A 20,548-nucleotide genomic window follows, 5' to 3' on the forward strand; every position below is an offset into this window, starting at 1 on the left:
CCTTGACTGGGATCCCAGTCAAGGCGAATGATTTTTACACTCTGAAATTGTTGCATTGAAATGCACATTAGCGGATGACTCCGTTAAAAGTTACTGTTGCGGCATCTCCCGCAGTTTCTTTGGATAATATATAAAGAATAATAAACAAAAAATGAAAAAAATAGCAACCTCGTCCTGATATCATTCCAAGCTTCAATGATAATTATGTATTACAGTGATAACTATGCATTGCCAGGAAACTTGCACACTAACTACCTAGAAGATTAGTCAAAATACAGAGACCTTTTCATACTTTCTGTATCAACTTTTCTGCTTTACCAAGAATATACTATTCACTGGTAATGCACCAAAATTTTAATCCCTTGACAATTTTTCTAACTTTTGAGGAAATTCGGGATAGTTTAGGCATAGGCGAAAGAAAATATTTAGACCAACTGAATTCAAGCAAAAACTGCCATGACATGACAAAATACAACCAAATGTAAATAAGTACACATCTGGATTAAGCACCTTAAATACATGAAAGAATCAGACACGAATGAAACATTTTTTTCAATTCTTTTAAAACTTTAAATAACTACAGCCTTTCCTAGCCTAGTTGCCTCACATATACCAATACACTAACACAAAGGACAATTTAGAAAGACTGAGGACATTACATACCAGCTTTAAAAAGGTTTCCAGATGATTATGCCATAGCTCGTAGACAAATGTAAAAACAGTCCTGGTGAGGTCTTCAAAGAGCCTTCTGTCACCCGCTAGTCTTTTAGAGGAGAGTGTCTTCACTACATGATGAAGAGTTAGGAGGACTCGGTGCTGAACAAGTTGGTCTTCACTCCTCACGGCACTCAGCAGAGTTGGGACCAACTCTGGCCATTCTCTTGGGCAATCAAACCTATGAAATAGAATATTCTATATATTCTGCAGAATAAATATATATATGTGTGTGTGTGTGTTTATATATATGTATGTATGCATGTATGTAAGTATATATGTACATATATATATATATATATATATATATATATATATATATATGTGTGTGTGTGTGTGTGTATATATATATATATATATATGTGTGTGTGTGTATATATATATATATATATATATATATATATATATATATATATATATATATATGTGTGTGTGTGTGTGTATGTATATATATATATGTGTGTGTGTGTATGTATGTATATATATATATATATATATATATATATATATTATCATGTATATATTATATATATATAATAAAAGTTCTGCAGGGCAAATATGCACTCTTTTGTCATGGAATGCTACATTAATACATAAATAGATAGGTAATGCGGATCTAAACCTTCCAGTATCTCGCAAACGTGGGTGCATTTTCTAGAGTGTCACTTTCAAGAACACAAGACAGCTACAAAGCATACAAAACTATGCGTCTCAGCCTACACAGAGCACACCTGGACAGGTCCACCACACAATATCAACTTCAAAGAAACTAAACTGGAAGCTAAAGAAAGCTGTTATTTCCCACGACTCATTCATGAAGCTGTGATAACAGCAAGTCCAACAATTTCAACAATGAAGAAAGCTCTCTGGAAATGTGTTTTAGACAAAAAATGTAAGTCGACCCATAACAGCTCATCTTCTTTGATGGGAGGCCTATATAAGACGGGTGAAAATAAACATCAACCACTTCTGCTCTGAGGACACTGACTGCAACACCGGCAAAACTGTCCACCACAAATGGAAAATGGATCCACATGGAAGAAATCGTGGAAGATTTGGATCTTCAATTGCTACACAGCATGGAAGACTTCACGGTGAACACAGGTTTGTACTTGAAATCTCAATAATTTGTAACCAACTATACAATTAGAGACATCACATGGTATGGTATTGAACTATTCGTGGTTGAATGTTCATTACCAATCTGCTCGTTAACAAATTAAAATTAAAATTATCTGAGTACACACGTGTGTCACTTAATTAGTGTGATGATGCCTATGAATCATTCCCTTCAATCTCAAGATGCCAAAGCAATAATGAGGTCATTGAAGGAAAGGAATATAAAGCCAAGATTTGTATTTTCCATGGATATAGAAAAGGCATTCAACAAAACAAATCTGGCACAAATAATGAATATTTTGCAAAGACAGGTCTAGAATGGAAAGAAAGAGGACTTATCCAGAACCTGCGAATGTCCCAGAGAGCACAAGTTTGGATAGAAAATGGAGTCTGGAAAGGGGAGTGCTAGGCAGAAGAGCAGCACAGAGATGTCCATTACCACTTTTTCTTTCTAATATGCATACATTTGAAGGAAATGGCAAAAGAGAGTCATGGCAAAAGGGCTGGGGTGAATGGAGGTAGGAAATTCATTATATCAGAGCTGAAGATGATTAAGCATCAGTTAGCTAGTCAGTCAAACGATGCAATCATTACTTAGGGCACTATGCATATTAATTCTGGAGACACTGTTGTTGCCAAGAGACATCCTGACACGGAATGCCTGAAATCCTTAACCATTTTATGACTTCTCTTTTTCTTGAAAACATTCTCCTCTTCTTAAGCCTCCACACTCAATTCACCATGTGGTGAGGGCTCTGTTCTCGCCGTTGTAAGCTTTTGGGGCATGACCAGACAATGCCTGTGATAGGCGACGGACTCTTTGACGTCACGGGAAAGGCCCGGAAGACCTAAAGCGGGAAAGCCTCGGCGAGGTCGTAGGAAGGGTTTCTATAACCCTAGCGGTTTCTTGGGCACCGCCAAAGGGCCTCGGGGGCAATGATCCTTCCTACGCCTCCAGGGAGGGAATCCCAGGTGGGAGGAGGGGCTACCGGGCCAGTGACCAACGTCACGGGGAAGGCCCTAGGGAGGGGTGCCGCCGCGCACGGACCAGCTTGGGTCGGAGTGTGGTGTGGGGGTGGAGAAAGAGAGGACCAGGGAGGCGATCCGGACCGACGCGATAGAGGGTCAGTCGACTGATATAACCTGCTGCCGAGACCCTGTGTTCGCCCGTTGGTCGCCGCCGCATTGGAGTATCCGAGGGACTCCCCGCTAGACCACCGACATCGGACTCCCCGCTAGGCCACCGCCATCGACGAAGCCCCGCGTTCATCAGTCGGCTGCCAGCACGTCTGCGGATGATTCCCGCCCGAATACTTCCTTTCCCCTGTAAGTTCCCTGCCTTACCCGTTCCGGTGCTTGATCGAGTCAACATTACCAATCTGACCCCTCTAATAAACGGCTGAGGATCGCAGAGTGTCTTGCTGGCTTCACTCTTACCCAAAGTCGGGTCGTCCTTCCCATGTCTTTAAGACAACCATATGCACCTGAGAAGACTGAGATCTGTACAGGTTGCAGACTCTATTATTTACTCCTATTTTCTGCAATACATTCATTAATTCTACCCACTTTCATTATTGAATGCTTTCTGGAAATCTATGAGAAACAAAATTATATTCTGTGATCCTCTCTACTGATGACTTCATTACTACAAGGGCATCACAAGTGCCTTTACTCTTCCTGAAGCCAACTAATTATCCACTGAGAATTTATTTACCCTTCTCTACATCCTCTTGTTAATGATCCTGAGAACCATTTTGGCTGCATGCTAAATCAAACTTATTGATCTACAGTCTACATATGGCTGGAGTGGAAACAATGCCCCCAAAAATTTTCCAGCCAAGTTATTCGCTCATAAATGATATGCAGTAGTTAGTCCATAAAAACTGTCCCTCTAACATTTTCCAAAATCCTTAAGTAATTCTGTAGGAATGCTATCTTTGATACAAAACTTAACTAGGAGACCCACATCAAACAGATCTGAAATAAACTGAGGAAAGCTTTTTACATTTTAAGAAAGCTCAACTTTCTCATTTCAAATGAGTATCGTTTAATACTTTATCATGCCTTCTTTCAATGTCATTTGAATCATGGTGTTGAGTTATGGGGTCATTCCGCACATGTTAAACAAATTTTGCTACTACAAAAGAGAGCTATTTGCTCTCTTGCTAATATACCACCTCGTGATTCCTGCAAACCTTTTTTTATTAGGTATGGAACCATGACTGTATTTAGTTTCTATATCTTCAAGGCTCTGATTCATGTGAAAGTTAATCTAGAAAACTTACCAATTAAGATCTAATATCCATAACTACACCACAAGAGGTAAATCAAATCTAAATACTACATATTGTAGATTGTCATCAACTTACAACACATTTCATAATGTGAAAATATGACTGGATAATTATCTGCCTACTCAAATGAAAATTGACTGCATCCAGAGTTTCAAGAATAGGGTATATACCTGGTCACTTGGTCACCCACTTTACTCATTTGATGAATTCTTTTGTGACAATCTTCATCACATTTAAGAAATTATTTTTACATTTTAAGTAATATTTATATTGACAACATTTAATATGGTTGTACCATTTTTCAAAATGAATAAACATATTATTATTATTACACCTTCTTTGACGTAAATCCACTTGATGGCCCTTCTTTCTTGTCATCAAGTACGTCAGCTCCTACACTACCCTCATCTACATCATATTCTCTTTCTGTTTCTGTGTCAAAGCTTGCTGGCCAAATGCATTTACCATTCAGTTCCTCTATATGCTCCTTCCATCTATCTTGAATCTTTCCTGGTCCAATTAATAACCTTTCTGACTTATCTTTGATGGTACGGATCGATTTTCTCTTCTTCCTTCCTGATAGACCTGTCACCTTTCTATATAGTTCACCCATTTCACCTTTCCTTGCATATATGTTTCCCACCTCAGTTTAATATTTAACTATTTATAGTTCCTTCAACCTACCTCTGTTTTTACTTTCTTCCGTTTACTTCTCTTATCTGTTTCTAATTCCACACCTAACCCATGATTTTCTTGACCTTTTCCTATTTACTGCTCTAATTTTTTCGTCTATAGCTTTCAATGCCCCTTTTCGTAAATGTTCTCATTTTCCTTCTATTGCACCCATTTCTTTTTCCTCACTCATGATTTTCCTTACAGCCTTAATCCCTGCTATTCTTCTATCTCACCGCGCACAGCCTTAAATCATCTATATTTCCACTCTTCATCTCTCTCTTATATTTTCTAACTTTCCCATCCTCCATATCATCATAAAATTCCTATTTAAAGAAAGTTGGTCCTCTTCTGTTCGTCTGCTGCTGTTACTTTCACTCTACAAGGATTTCGTGTGATGACAACTTCAGAAGCTTTGCCCATCCCACTTCCAATCAGGTTGATTCTCACAGCTGCCACGACTCATTTTCACTATGGTGCCAATCCTTGAAGTATTGAGATAAATAATGGAAGTGGTTTCCCATTGTCTTCCTTAATAGTGTTGTAATGTGACATCAGGAGCATTTTTTCTTTCGGAGGAGCATCATGAAGCACCATAAAGCCTGGGCCCAGCAGGACAGGCAGCACCATAAAGATCATGAAAATCCAGTCCAACTCAACCGGGTCTGATGTCTATGATCAGAATCCTCCAGTAAGCTGTCTAGATCATCCCACACAGCTGTTCCAACTGACATGGTTTGGTATAACTCCAGAAATCAAAGGCTGCTTGGCAAACCATCACTTCTAAAGCCCTATAGAAGTAGGCATCATCATCGTGTCATTTTCAGTCAGCCATGTGAGATAATCAAGTCAATAACCAGTTCATCCAACATAAGAGAATATAATAAGTCGAAAATCAAAATTCTTTTCCGGCCTTCAACCCTGATTTTCTCATAGCACAAAACCAAGAGTCAAACCAGGATACAGTCTCACTTTGAATCCAAAGGCTGATTCACTAGGAGATAGCCCAGCAATTTCATAAAAAATGAAATAATCTGATATTTACTCATTCGAATTAAATGTCCAAAAGTTATCTATCGCTCTCATGTCATTTAACTTCTTCTATTTGCCTACACATTCCTTCCTGAATGTCTAACTACACCAGTGAAAATTAAATATAATCAACACAAATCTATGCTCTTTCATAAGAGCAATAACTTTCTATATTAAAAAACCACAGTTAACTACCCGCAGGATGGTTTGTTTAGAGCTCACCTCGTACTAAGCCCTATGGCGTGTAAAAATTCACATGTCAGAGTGCGGGTGTGGGGGCTGTTCCATTCCCTGTGCAGCCTATGGTTTCCCAAAAAGATCCCAGTCCCTGGGAATCGAACTCGAGCTCTCCGGTCGGTAGTCCACCCACTGGATTACCACGTCCTCAATTACTTTGTTTTGTGTGATTAACTAACAAAAATGCGAGGAAAACAATTACTGACAAACTAGCTAGGCAATAATTTCTCAACCACTCCACCGAATGTCAACAATAATTGATTACATAAATTCAGTAGATATGATACTGGAGCTGAACAGTTGACACTAGGAGAATAAAGCAGAAGGAGAGAGCTCAATTTTTGCGAATATTAGGCAAGATGAACAATTCTTCCAACTAAAATCACAATGTTAAATAACCAAAGATTGGGAAATTAAAACCATCTCTAATAACAGAGCTTGCATAAGGCCCAGGCAACCCAAATTAACTTCTGAAGGAGAGGGAGGCTTCGTATTACAGAAAAATAAAATCGCATACACACTGTTAGCAACGGATATACCACCGCATTAAAAATAGCATTTTTCACGACGCAAAAAACAATTCAAATAAGAGACAATATATAAATACTTCCTATTACTTTAACATGGGAAGATGACCTGACGATAGTCCTTCCGTGAAGCAATTACTCGCGGAAAAAAATTTCACTCAGAAACTTAAAGGTAGTATATGAGAAATCTTTGCGTTCTCAGAGACTAAAGTTGATAATATCTTTAGAATACACATTAGTTTTTCAAGTGTCGCTGTTGCCCCAGTGAACATGAGAGCCGATTTCATAAACAAACCAATTTCGTCGCAAAAATTGTTTTTTAACAACAGCACTTTTAAATCGCTACTGTTAATCTAGATTTCATATTACCAACAAGAAGCCCAAAATCCACAATGGAGCTTGCCTCGAATATTGTAACTAATACATACCTTGCGACTTTAGAAACCAAAACAGCTAGTTGAACGGCAATTTGATTTACTGGCTCCCTGAAGTTGGACACCAGACCTTGTCGGAGTGTTGATTTCTCCGCCTCGGATATGGCACTGAACAAAATAAAATACATTCCATCATATATGTTAGTAAAGCAACAACATGTTAGAAAAATATTTTAATGAGATTACTTAGGTGCCGTTTTCCTCCAATAACGATCCACACCGTTTTTAAAATATAAAACAGCAAGCCACCTGGCGTGGACGTCTATGGAATGATCTGAAAATATGTTCTGTAACGCATAAAAAATGTTATAAGCCTATAATTTAAAATAAACAATAAGCATAGTGTTCATATTTGCTGTAAGTCTCAGGATCTGTTACCAGTAGAATAGCATAAAACCCTGGTTCAGTTTCCCATTCTTTCAACTTCGTCTCCGCCGGTTTGAGAACCTCACTACTTTGACTCGATGCTCTTTGAAGAGCATCCAAGACCATTGAACGAGCAATATTTATATCCATATTCACCTATGGTATTTACTTAGAACAGTCATTAGGTATTTATCTTTGCTACTACTATGTATTACGCAAATTTTCACCGTCATTGTAAATTCATTATCATTAAAGAATTGGGTCCTGTCTTCTCTAACAGACTTAGGTCGAAAGCATCGACACTATCGACACATTGAACCTGAAAGATCTCGATTAGCTGTTTGCGATGCAAAGTTGATGCGATATTCTAAATCGAAATTGATTACACTGTGCACACTGTCAATGAAATTCGTCAATTGCGTTACCTGACACGACAGGTGTGGGTTAAGAATTGATCCGGACGAGAGACTATTCAGATAATTCCTCCAAGAGAAAACTGCCGGGGTGATAGTCTTCAGGCCGTTCATTGAACTTTGTACTGAAGAGTATTTTGGTAGTTGCGCAAATAAATTCATTTTAATGGTTATTAGCGTTTGCAATGGCCAGGAAGGCGAGAATAACATGAGTGAAGGAGACTGTAGGGAACCCAGCGATCCAACACAACTAACGCTGATCCTGGCATTGTTTATTTATCCAGAATGTTTTCTCATGAAGGGGTATGAAAGTATCGATCTCAGTACAGTTGACGATGTGAAGTCCGAGGCATCCAGATTATCCAATGTCTCGAAAGATGCCCTGGGTGAGTAACGTGACTCTAATGATAAAAACGCCGCGTTTACTCAGTTTTTGTGAACTAAGGGGAACTTGCACTTATCAGCTGTAGTTATTTGTGGCATATGGGTTTTTAGTCACTCATCATGATTGTTTATGTCTGTCAAGTATTTAAGGTTAATCAGTAAAGAATAAGCAACTATCTGGTTACCCATAACTGGAATATTTCTGGTAGGTCATAGATAATTGATTCTTTGAGAACATAAGATGTCCTGAATTCCATATGCACGAAGATGAGGCCTTTCTAAAAGTCCCATTAGCTCTCCTCTAATTATAATACATGTGTGTACAAACGAACATTAATGGTTCCAAATGACTACTCTGAATACCAAATGTTTTTTTTAGTGGTGACCCACAATGAGAGAGTCCTGAGAGATGAGGCTTCTCTAAGATCATATGGAGTTAAAACTGGAGACACGTTGATGATAACAAGAGCATTTGTGGGTAAATATTTTTTCTAAAATTATGATATAAATCTGAGCTCACGGAGTTGATATTAACTATTGAGATTTTATTTTAAAGGAGAGCAGCCAGCAGAGCCAAAGAAGTTGACTGAATCTGAAATTCAAACTATCATCAAGGCCTACAAAGGTTATAAGAAGGATCCCAAAAGTAAAGCAGTGTTTGAGGTTCAGTATTGAATGTTTAATATGCTCCAAAATACCTATTTTTTAGATTTAAACATCTAGACTTAACTTAGTTGTCATTCCTAAGTCAAAACAATCCTCAAATCCAATGTTTGAGACATGACTATGACAGATAAGACGATTTTTTTATGTTTTTTGTAATGTTAATTAAGTAGGGGGACGTGGTAGACCAGTGGCTAGAGCGTTTTACCACGCGTTAGGGCACCACGACCGGGTTTACCCAAGCAGGGTGATTTTTCGGGTTAAATAGTGAGATTGTTCCTGTGAAATCATAGGCGGCGCAGGGAAAGCAACTCTACCCCGTGCACTCATGTGTGAATTTTACGCGTTGCTGAGCTAAATATTTCGTGAGATACATCCTCGCCTGTCAAAATAATCTCCGGGTCGATATCTGTGGTTTTATTTTGGTATATTTTGTATTTAAATCTGTTTTAGCGATTTCGATGATTTTGTATAGCTGGGTAATAGAAAGTATTCGGTTCGTATGTTATGTTCGTTGTTGCTATCCTGTTGAATCTGACGTTGCAATTCATTAGTACTAAATGGTGGCCGGAATTTTTTGCTAAGAATTACATTTATTCTCTAATATTTTTCCAAAAGGTATTTGGGCAGACAGTATTTTTTTTAATGGATAAATGTAAATTATTTCTGATGCACATAGGTACATATTTTTGAAAAACAATGAAGGATTTTTTGATAGCCCCCAAGCACATATATATTTGATGCAGCCCTTGCATACTATGCACTTCTGGTCTTTGTTTTGATCTACTATCTGTGACCATGTTTACAGTTTTTGCAAAATATTTTCCTAAGGCATCTGCCTTCCTCATTATTATCCTTCAAATTTAGGGATTCTTGAGCATTTCTCTGTATTTCTTCAGGGGCTAATATGCTCTTCCTAAGTATATTTGACACATCTATGAAAGTTGAATTTCAAAGCAAGAATTTTGTATGGCTACACGTGGAGGCATATAAGCTTTTAACGACCAACTCCAATATTTTTTGGCATCCATACTTCATGGACAAAAAATATCAGACTCTCATACTGACCACATAGCTTCCACAATGGGATGATCCCCTCAAGACTAATGTGTACCTGATGCTGACCCTCATACTTTTGATACCCATTGTCCAGTTATATGAAAATAAGTGGGCATTATGAAACATTTTGTTTTGAAGTTTCTTCATCTTGATTCTTTTCTCATGAATGAACATTATTTTTGCCAAAAGTGCCTCAGTTTTATGGCAAGCAATATGTGTGTGAGAAAAAATTCCGAGACTATCTGTTAGAACATCTGAAGGTACACTCTTTTGTCTTTGTCTTTTTTTTAACTGTTTTTAGTACTTATAATATCACTTTTTCTGTGGTCATCATGCAGTCTGATTGGCTCTTTTTATGCCATTATCATGTTTTCTTATAATCAAAAAGAAACACCGGAAGCCAAAAAATAATCCTGAATTTTAAAAAAATCAGGGAAGATACAGATACATTCATTGTTTACCCCGAGGGTGCCAGGTATCATTATTTGAAATCAGTAAGCATTTTTATCAATTTCATTATTTTCACTTGTAACAATTTTATTTATGTAACTAGTGTAACTATGTAAATATTAGTGACTAAGTGGCTACTATGGTGCAAAGGCTAACGTACAGGCTACCTATGGAGAGGGCCCGGGTTCAAATCCAGGACACAACAAATATTTTTCAGTGGTATCCCGATCCCTGCTTGAGGTGCTTTGTGGAGAGCACTTCGAGTGAGTACAACGTCCATCGGATGGGACGTTACACTGCGGACACCTTGGCACCTTTAACAAGAGTAGGCTAATGCCGACACCAGGTTTCTCTCCACCCTTCCTCCTTTCCCATCCACCCCTAATGGCAAAAATGACCTCAACTGTCGGTTGCCTCCTTGATAAAACTACAAAACAAACTAAGTGGCTACTACCTTACAGAGTGTATTTATCAGATTTGAAAAGGGATTTCCTTAGTTATTCTTTGTGATACTTTCCAGGTATTTGTGGATTACATAGGTAGACAACTAGAATTACTGTTGAAATCGAGGTATTACTAGGTAAATATTGTTTCAATTTAACTTTTAGAAACTTCATGATGCCAGTTTTCTGAAAAAACTCATTGACACCGTTCCTGGCTTGGAAGATGATCTTTCTGGATATTCATTGGTTGCAAACCCTCGTTTGTTTATCCAAATGGGAGATGCTGACGTTATTAGGAGGTATGTTTAATGTGTTGCTAGTAAGTGAATATTAGTGGTAAATCACCATGCATTTAACTTTGCATCTATGTTGTCCCATTATTCCTGCATCAGTGCCCAAGGCTGTAATTTAACTGTTTTGGCAATCATACTTCCCATAACTTATTAATGTTCTTCATGTTTTCCCTCTTTTTTGTAAATTTTAATTATTTTCTTAGAAGTTTTTGGTGAGATTTTAAACTCCTCTCAGCCCAAAAGATGATATGGTGCACCTAAATGTCTTCCTGGAATTGGTTTTGTGGGCTTCAAGTCAACTTGGCCATCAAATCACCTTATTCACCCATTTATTAATATTCCAATATTCTGTACATGTTGTCTTGAAGACGTGATTTAGCGTCGATTGAGTGGATATGTCTGGGAGGATGTGATGATTATTTTTCATTTCCACAGAGCAATTCAGCATCACCCGTGGGTTGCTGTGGCCGCCTGGAATTTCATGGCCATTGTGGAAGAGGAAAGAGTCAACATGCCTGACGTACCCGAGACTGCCAACAACCTCTTGGGTTTCAGTGACGATGAAGACAGGGATACTCCTCGGGTGTGCTGGTGTTTAAAGTATCATAAACAATAAAATGCTCAGCCTAGTTGTTTTTTAACAGTTGAAGAACTGGAATATCACACTCAAATTAGTGCCTGTGCTCTTAAATGTTGAATCTTAATTTTTGTTTGAATTTGAAAAGTTTTATTTAACTTAAATTTACAAATTTTATTATATGTAATCAGTTCTGATATTTTAATATTAATAACTTGGCTGTGCAATATTTATTTTGCAATAAGGAAATTCAAAATAGCATTCACACTGATGTTGCAAGTGTATTTCTCAAGTATTTTGATCAAAAATTCCAATATCCTTGGACACATGATAATTTCACAATGTCATACATAGAGCTAAGTTTCTTGCAGCTAGGGGTTCAAGATGGTGAGGTGGCTATTCTCACCCAGAAGGCCCGGGTTCAAATCCCGGCGGTGTTGAATATTTTAGTGTGGTATCTTGATCCCTACTGGAGGTGCTTTGTGGAGGGCACTTCGAGTGAGTACGCCGTCCGTCGGATGGGACGTTAAGCTGCGGACCCCTTGGTGCCTTTCGTAAAGAGTAGGCTAATGCCAACGCCGGGTTTCTCTCCACCCTCCATCCTTTCGTGCCCATCCCTAATGGCGCAAATGAACCTCGGCTGTCTGTATCTCCCCTAAATACTACTACTTCTTGCAGCTATGTCATCACTTGGACAATGCAGTAGACCCTTGTACAATGAGCATAATTCGTTCACTGACGTTTCTTATAAAGCGAAACACTTGTATAGTGGGACGACTTTTCGCTTATAAATTAATGTAAAATATGATAATGTGGTCCATGCCAAAAGAAGAAATAAATTATGTAGATGGTTGATTCAAAGGAAGTTATGTATACATTGTTTAGAATCGTGGATCTCGTTAATCTTTTCTTCTATCGCAGAGTGAAGCAACCGCAAATGCAAACTCCATTTGTAAAAGCAATAAAGAGTCAAAATAAATGTTTAATTCTTTATGATACGTAGCTAATTCCTGTTAACTAGAAAGCTGTCTAGAGACATTTGTTTTCACCATCGCTCCAAAATTTTGTAAAAACGTGGCTCAGAATTATCATTACATAAATTTCTCGTGCTAATCCCGGCTTCCTTATAATGGTGATGCCTTGTATGCATGATACGATGCAACAGCTTCCCATGACATCTACGTTACATTTAGCCTGTTGTTGTGGGATTTACACTTCTTGTAGGCTCAAAGAGTTTCTAAATGGTAAACAAGTCAAGGTTTAACAGCGTGAGACGGCCTTTCATTAGCTTGTGGCTGGGCTCTTCTACTGTTGCGTGTACAAATATAGGTTCATCTCGACATCTTTTTCCGGATGAGACCATCTGGTGATTGTAAATCGTTGATGTTGACTGATTGTTGACATGCACTCTTGATCAGCTGTTCTCACGCCATGTGCCCACTTTTACTTCTCATTTCCCCGTTATCATTATTCTTCTATGGTTGTCTTCTTGTGGATTTTTCTTTGGGGACATTTTTAAAGCTATGATCAAAATATTACTAAGCCTTGCACAAAAAAAGCACATAATATGTCTGAACACAAGATTGAAAAAATATATGATCACTACCGACAGGCGCCTCATCACTCATTAAGCGAGGCAATTTTGGGACCACTGTTTTAACTCATTTTGTGAATTATTTACTGTGCAAGGTTCCACTGTATAGTCCATATTGGCAATAATTTTTATTGACAGTTTTGTTCTTAGTAAGATCAATAATTATTATTATGATGTAGTCTACTGTTTACTATAGGTTTTAGACAGACTGAACAACAATGTCCCCTGCCTCTTCTAACGAAACACAGCCTGACTCTCAACAGGACAGGAACATACCCTTCTTCAAATCCTCATACTTCCTGTTTCTCATCATTCCATCCAACATCCTTTTCCTCCCCATCCCGCTTCCCCAACATTCTCTTCTCTTTATTAAAGTCTTCATCCCAGTGCAATCAATATGCTCAGCAAATACCTTTCATGCTTCCTTTGACTCTCTTCCACCAATCCCCTCTCCTCCCCCACCATGCCTTTTAATTAATTTTTTTTCCTTTCTGTGCGTTTCACCTATTCCATCCTTCCCCACACTCACATTTCAAAGGTCTTCATTGTACACCTATAACATTCGTATAAGTACCATCTTTTCTTGCTGTACTGCTGAATAAAACCGTGCTCCGTTTCAAGGTTTTCACTAATCTTTTCTTAGCATCCCTACTCCCTGTTATCAATTCTTCCTTGTGAAAGCTTCTCTGCTTAATGTAATTTTTCTCATGTCCCTGACATATCAACTATTTTGGTACTGAGCGCTTCCTTTGTGGTAGGTAAACTTTTCTGCCTGCTGTAATTGATGACCTATTTAAATGTATAACTTGGTCATTCTCTTTCTCAGGAACCTCATTACCTTCACTTTGTTAACAGTGATTCTTATCCCATACCTATTGCACCGAATTTCTAGCAATTCTTGTAACTTCTTAGCTGACTGATAAGTTAAAACTTGACCATCTGCTGACCTGATTTTATGCATTCCCCTGCCCACTTTCATTCCTAACTCCATATCCTCCATGCATATGTTGAAAAGCGCAGGTGATAATGGACTCTCTCTACACCCCTCTTTCTGACTCTCCCCATCCCAATACTCAGGGGGATCGAGGGGTTGCGGTGGCTAATGCACAGGCTTCTCACCGAGAGGATCCGGGTTCAAATCCTGGAGACACATTTTTCAGTGGTATCCCAATTCTTACTTGAGGTGCTTTATGGAAAGCACTTTTGAGTGAGTACGACGTCCGTCGGATGGAACGTTAAACTGCGGACCCATTGGCGCCTTTCGACAAGAGTTGGCTTCTTCCGATGTTGGGTTTCTCTCCACCCTTCCTCTTTTCCCATCCATCCCTAATGGTGCAAATTACCTTACATGTCAGTCACCTCCCCAAAAAAAATTAGACTAAACCCCATACTCCATCCAACAAATGTTCCTGAGCAATCTGATAAATGTTGTGTCCAGATAAAGTTGCTTATCACTCTAATCTACTCCTATCATCTCCTAAGTCTTTTATTAATTCTACTCGATTCACTTTTTTGCACATGTTCAAAACCACAAAACGAACGCATCTTGATTTTATTGTATGTTCCTCTGTATGAGTGACCTCATTATTGCTGTGGTATCACTCGTGCCTGTCCCCTTCCTTTTGATAGTTGCTGATCCTTTAAATATATTCTACAATGACTGAAACCTACATATTTTTCACATTGGTATGATACGAGGGAGGTCCGAAAAGTTTCCAACCTAACAAAGATACAAGACATTCTCGTACATTTGGTTTCAATATAGGTATCTCATTTTTAAGTTTAACTTACATTCATGAAGTCCCTACATGAGTCACTCACATGAATGTTGCTATAGTTCACAAATTTCACTGCATACTTTTTGAATAAGTTATTGTTCTCAGTTAACTCCCTTGACTCTTCAATGGTATGTTTAATTTGCTTGTAGAATTTTCACATCACACATTTCATGTACACATTCACAATGATATACTCATGACTCCTATTTTAGTAATTTTTCCCATATTATTGCCCTATTGCTCTTAGTGTACCTTTGGTTTTCCATCAACATTCTCTCATTTTTATTTCCTAATTTTTGTATAAGTATAAGACTTTCATGATCAGTTTTATTATTTTCATCATTTACATTATCATTAAGTCAGTATTGTTAATTAGTTTCATATTTCTGAATTTATACAAATTCTTAGTTCATAATGCTTCTTGGAATGTCAGATAAATTTTATATTAACTGGGAATAATTTTGTAATTAGAAAGGAAAATTTCAAGGAAGCAAGAAGTCAATGTGGTCCATTTTTAATATTACTGATGGAAAAAATATAATGAAAACAATGAGTTATCAGAGGCAAAGAATTAATATAAAGAATGATGATACAGGATTTTATGACCAGCAGTCAAAATTATCACTCGGATGCTGTTAGGTACATCAGAAAATATTTCATAAGCTGATAAACGGGGAAAAAATAGCTTTAAAGATAGATGTAAGGCTGGAATTCATCAAAAGTCCCCAGTTATCACTGATTTCTTAGGAGTTATCATGTAGAAAAAGACTGCTTGAGTAACAAAATCTGTTAAATTGACTACTCTGGTGCTAGTATTGTTACTTGCATTCAGCAAAGGTGAAAAACTTGTCTATTATTGAAATTATTTTTAATTTTTTACTTGATGTGCGTTTACAAAAGGTGGAAGAATAGTTTTTTTGGATTAAAGGGCATTGCAGATGTATGGATTTGATTAAAAAATTTAAAAATGGGTAATTTGGTAAATGCCATTCATGATTACGCAATTACTCTGCTGCAGGTCCCCGATCACCTTCCTTCCCCGGCCCTTGAGTTTGGTCAGCGGTTGCGAGATGAGCCCGTCGTCACTGCCACCCAACTGGCCGCTGCACTTGCCGCAGCACTTGGTGGGCCATCGACCTCAAGGTCTTCTTCGTCTGAACTCTCTCCAGTAATGCCACCACTCTCAACTCGCACGCCAATGTTCCACCCACCATCTACCGGCCATGACTTTGTGACTCCAGAAATGTTTAATGATGCAGTGCAGCGTGCCTATGCAAACATGCCATCTCGGTCTCATGAGGTACGATACCAGGAGTTGCATGTTTTCTATTCGCTCTAATGCTTCAGTAAAGCATCCTTTATGAAACTCAAGAGAAATAGTTGTTGCTTGTTTGCTACCCTGAATTTTGAAATTAAATTTAAAATACTTCGCCTTTCTACATAAACCACTTTTATTACTACCTAGGTTTCGTTATGGTATAACATCATCAGGTGTTGATGATGATGTTATACAGGGTTCGTCCGGAAAATAAGTGTACTGAGCTCAGGAAAAAAAATGTATTGCACTTTTACATATCTTAAGCTAATATTCCTCAAAATAGGACCCTTGTGAGTCGATACACTTGTTCCAGCGGCGTTCCCATTCCTGGAACGCTCCCGCGAAGGCATCATCGGGAACCTCTCGAAGACTCGTCGTCGACCTCTTCTCTGCCCTCCACGAACATCTTGTGCCACCGAAAGATCATGTTTCTGGACATGGCTGACTCCCCATAAGCCTGGTTAATCATACCGACAGTTTCGGTAGACGATTTCCCAAGCTTTACCGCAAATTTGATGGAATAACTCCGCTCCAAAAACTTCGGCATCGCGTTCTGTGACGTGGGTCGAGCGTGGAGGTTCGCGTTAACAGAGCTCCTCACTACACCACAGCTCAGAGCCGACTGCCTTTTTCAGCGTCGCTTGCCAACATACCCCCCTCCAATCGCAGCCCGTCAGAGCGGTGCTGGGCGTGCCTGGAGCGGCGCGCCCAGCCCAGGAGTCAGTACACTTATTTCCCGGACGAACCCTGTACCATAACGAAACCTAGGTAGTAATAAAAGTGGTTTATGTGGAAAGGCAAAGTATTTTAAATTTAATTTCAATATGAAGAATTTCCACCAAGTGACGCCAGAAACTGTTTCATTTACCCTGGATTTTATCGATTTGAATTTTATTTATCACAGTCGTGCTTCGTTTAGTGAGGTTTTGCTTTAGCATTAATTGCTTTTCCACTTGATTGTATGTCTACGTGCAGCGTCTGTATGTATCTGCGAGTGAGAGCTTGACTCGTAAAAGATATAGTGAATCGAAACTGGTCGTGAATAAATTTTAATTGAGTGGAAAATTGTGGAAGTCTTCACATTTGTTATCATTCATGCTAGTACTTCATAGGCAGAAAGGGAACACTATGAAGGTGAAAATTGACTTTGTCAAAAAAATGGGAAAATTCTTTTGTAAAGAGTTATTAAATACATTTTACTCTATAGTGTAGAGTATAACTTTGCAACAATTAGATGCTGCTTTTTATGATTTCAGGGAAAATTGTCTTAATTTTTTTAAACCCATAGGATGTATAGTTTTCCTGCCATGGAAGGTAACTTATTCAATTCCATAAGACTAATGAATCCGCAAATGAGGATTCGCATAATGCGGCAAACCCATGGAGCATAGTCCTCGCAATCTGGAAAGATATCCTCCTTGTTCTCTAGGATAATGTAAATTGTTTAAGTCGACCGCATGCTATGTCCATGCTACCAACACTGACATCTTGTTCTCCCTATTCAATGACTAAAGGGTAACTAATTAAATGAAGTGTTTATTCACATCTTCTCCATTTTTTTGTACAGACCTTGTACTTTTCATTTAATTCATTTGAAATTTTGCGCTACGAGGTCTGTTCAAGAAGTATCGCGACTTTTGTGTTTTTTTCAAAAATTATTTATTTATTCATGAATATCTATTTTGTCCCCTTCAAGGTAATCCCCATTAGATATTATGCACTTGTGCCAATGGTTCTTCCAATCCTCAAAGCACTTCAAAAAATCAGTTTTTGTGATCTTGTTCAGCTCCTCCTTCGATGCAGTCTCTATCTAGTCAATCGTAGTGTAGCGTCATCCTTTCAGGGGCCTCTTTAGTTTCGGGATCAAGAAAAAGTAATGGGGGCCAGATCTGGGGAATACGGTGGCTGTGGCATGATTGGTGTGTTGTTTTTGGCCAAAAATTCATGCACAAGCAACAATGTGTGAGATGGGGGCGTTGTCATTGTGCATAAGCCAATATTTGTTCTTCTACAAATCTGGGCGTTTGTGGCGGATTGCTTTGCACAAATTGCGCATAACTTGCAGGTAATATTCATTATTTATTGTTCTACCCTGTGGCAAGAACTCCAGATGCACCAAGCCTCGATTGGTAAAAATCGAATGGCACGTGCCAATCGATATGTTTAGGTCCTCAGCAACTTTTCTAATGGTGATTCAACGATAGTCCAATACTATTTTCTTCACTTCATCTATGTTTTCGTCTGTTGTTGATGTGCTCAGGTGTCCGGCACGCTCTTTGTAATTCGCATCTTCTCGGCCCTCTGAGAACATTTTGTACCAACGATAAACGTTGCTTCGGTCCTAAGTATATATGCCATATATGTATAGTCATAAGTATGTATGCCACATATATACATATGTATGTATGCCACAAAGTATATAGTCCCATATATGCCACAGTCAACATTCGGAATGCGTCGACGCACTTAATTTTGTTTTTCACACTGAAGTAGATACAGATTCTTTGATCCATTTTTTGGAACAGGCAAATATCAAAGACAAGCCAAAATACGTCCAACCCAAACAGCTTTCAACAATTAACTGAACTTTTCAGCATGAGTGAGAAACATAAGTACCAACATATCGCCTCAAAACAATCAAAAATAAAGTATACGCCACCCGCAGAAATTCAAAATTTGCGATACTGTTTGAACAGACCTAATTTCTGGATATTTTTATATTCCTGTGGCTATCTTGTGGTATCTTTTTTACGGGGACATCTTTGCCAAGGTTATTAAGTTTTACACAAAAATTCGCGTATAATGTGTCTGAACATATATGTTTGAAAAAAATAGTAAAAATATGCTAGCAGAATGAGTGCTGTGCACAAACTGAAGTAGCAGGTGTGCAATCATTCCAGGAATTGCCTTCATTGTGCAAAAATCCACTCAATATGCGAGTCATTTTTGGTAAAAATATTTCTGCTCATTTTACGAATTACTCACTATGCAAGGTGCTCAGTAAGCAAGCTTCCACTGAATCATTTTTTCATTACTTGAAATATGATTATGAGAAAATTGACCAAATTTGTTATTCCTGAAGAATGGGCCGTCCAGTTTGAGCCGTAGGCAGCCGGAAGGTCCACCCGAGTTGTCTAGGGAGCAGCTTTCCCACCAAATGGGCCAAATGCAGGAGTTGGGTCTCGTGGATGAGGCTGTCAACCTTAGAGCCTTGCGCATCACTGGCGGGGACGTCCAAGGAGCAGTAGACTTGATTTTTGGTGGTCTCTGGCTTGGTGATGAAGGCCCTGAAGTGGAGCTCGAGAGTATGCAAGAATCAGAGTAACTTGGTGGTATTGCATGCATCTTTTGTTTTGTGACCTGTGGGAAAATCATTTTTCCTATAGCAGGGTCTCTTTAAGTGTTTAGTTTGTCTCACTGATTGGTGTAGTCAAATAGATACACTTTGTATCATTCTCTAAGATCTGGATGGAATGAAATACACACTTAAGATTGATTATATTGCAAAAGGTGGAGGTGTGGTAGCCCAGTGGGTAGAGCGCTGGGTTACCGACTTGGAGGGTCCCGGGCCAATTCTGGGTGATGCCCCTGGACATCCTCAGCCTCTCCCAAGCTAATTGATTTTCCTGATATGTGAATTTCACGTGCCATATGGGGCTTACTACTGGGTGAGCTTTACCCTCGCCTATTAAACCAACCTTCGGGTCCATAACATTAAATTGCAAAAAGTAGCCTTCTTGAAGTAAATCCTTATTAATTTGGTTTATTTTGAAATATAGCTGACTCAATTTTGCCATTGATCTCATAATTGTGCACTTTTATTTTGTATCCTTTGTGTAATATGAAATACAGTTGGTGTTTTGAAATAAAAATGTATATTGCTAAATTTATTATTTCAATGCCCTAATAATAGGGAGAAAATGTATGTCCTGGGACAATACACGCGGTGGCCTATCTTCCAGGGGCAAGTTGTTTGCAGCATGACTTCTGTCTCTCTGTCTCCGCATTGGAAATAACAAAAATCACGTATATATTGTCTTTATTATGGAAATTTTTCGGAAATTAACACTTTTATACGATAGAGAAGCTAATTTTATGTAAAAAAGGCCCTCATCACTTTCTTGATAGCATTTAAATTAGCCCGTAAAAAATTGATTAAAGTTCTCAAGACCTAATTTTGA

General features: G+C 38.4%; 2 protein-coding genes across 2 annotated transcripts in view; one reads left to right on the forward strand and one right to left on the reverse strand.

The window, feature by feature from the left end:
- Impbeta11 (importin beta11) overlaps nucleotides 1-7,669 on the reverse strand; it is a 29,289-nt gene extending 21,620 nt beyond the window's left edge. The window contains exons 1-4 of the mRNA XM_071593764.1: nucleotides 7,408-7,669; nucleotides 7,216-7,316; nucleotides 7,024-7,137; nucleotides 664-895 (exon numbers count right to left, since the gene is read on the reverse strand). Coding sequence (XP_071449865.1) covers nucleotides 664-895; nucleotides 7,024-7,137; nucleotides 7,216-7,316; nucleotides 7,408-7,545 — 585 coding nt within the window. The 5' untranslated portion in view covers nucleotides 7,546-7,669. The remainder of the gene's footprint in view (nucleotides 1-663; nucleotides 896-7,023; nucleotides 7,138-7,215; nucleotides 7,317-7,407) is intronic.
- A 101-nt stretch (nucleotides 7,670-7,770) lies between these two features.
- Nucleotides 7,771-20,240, forward strand: LOC139694971 (ubiquitin-like protein 7). Its single transcript, XM_071593523.1, has 7 exons — nucleotides 7,771-8,194; nucleotides 8,572-8,670; nucleotides 8,749-8,855; nucleotides 10,973-11,106; nucleotides 11,536-11,683; nucleotides 16,068-16,349; nucleotides 19,450-20,240. The coding sequence occupies exons 1-7, from the start codon at nucleotides 7,975-7,977 to the stop codon at nucleotides 19,690-19,692; spliced, it is 1,233 nt and encodes a 410-aa protein (XP_071449624.1). The 5' UTR covers nucleotides 7,771-7,974; the 3' UTR covers nucleotides 19,693-20,240.
- The last annotated feature ends 308 nt before the right edge of the window (nucleotides 20,241-20,548 follow it).

This window comes from Hetaerina americana, unplaced genomic scaffold (genome assembly GCF_022747635.1).
Source record: "Hetaerina americana unplaced genomic scaffold, ioHetAmer1.1.p SCAF_6, whole genome shotgun sequence".
Lineage (NCBI taxonomy): Eukaryota > Metazoa > Arthropoda > Insecta > Odonata > Calopterygidae > Hetaerina > Hetaerina americana.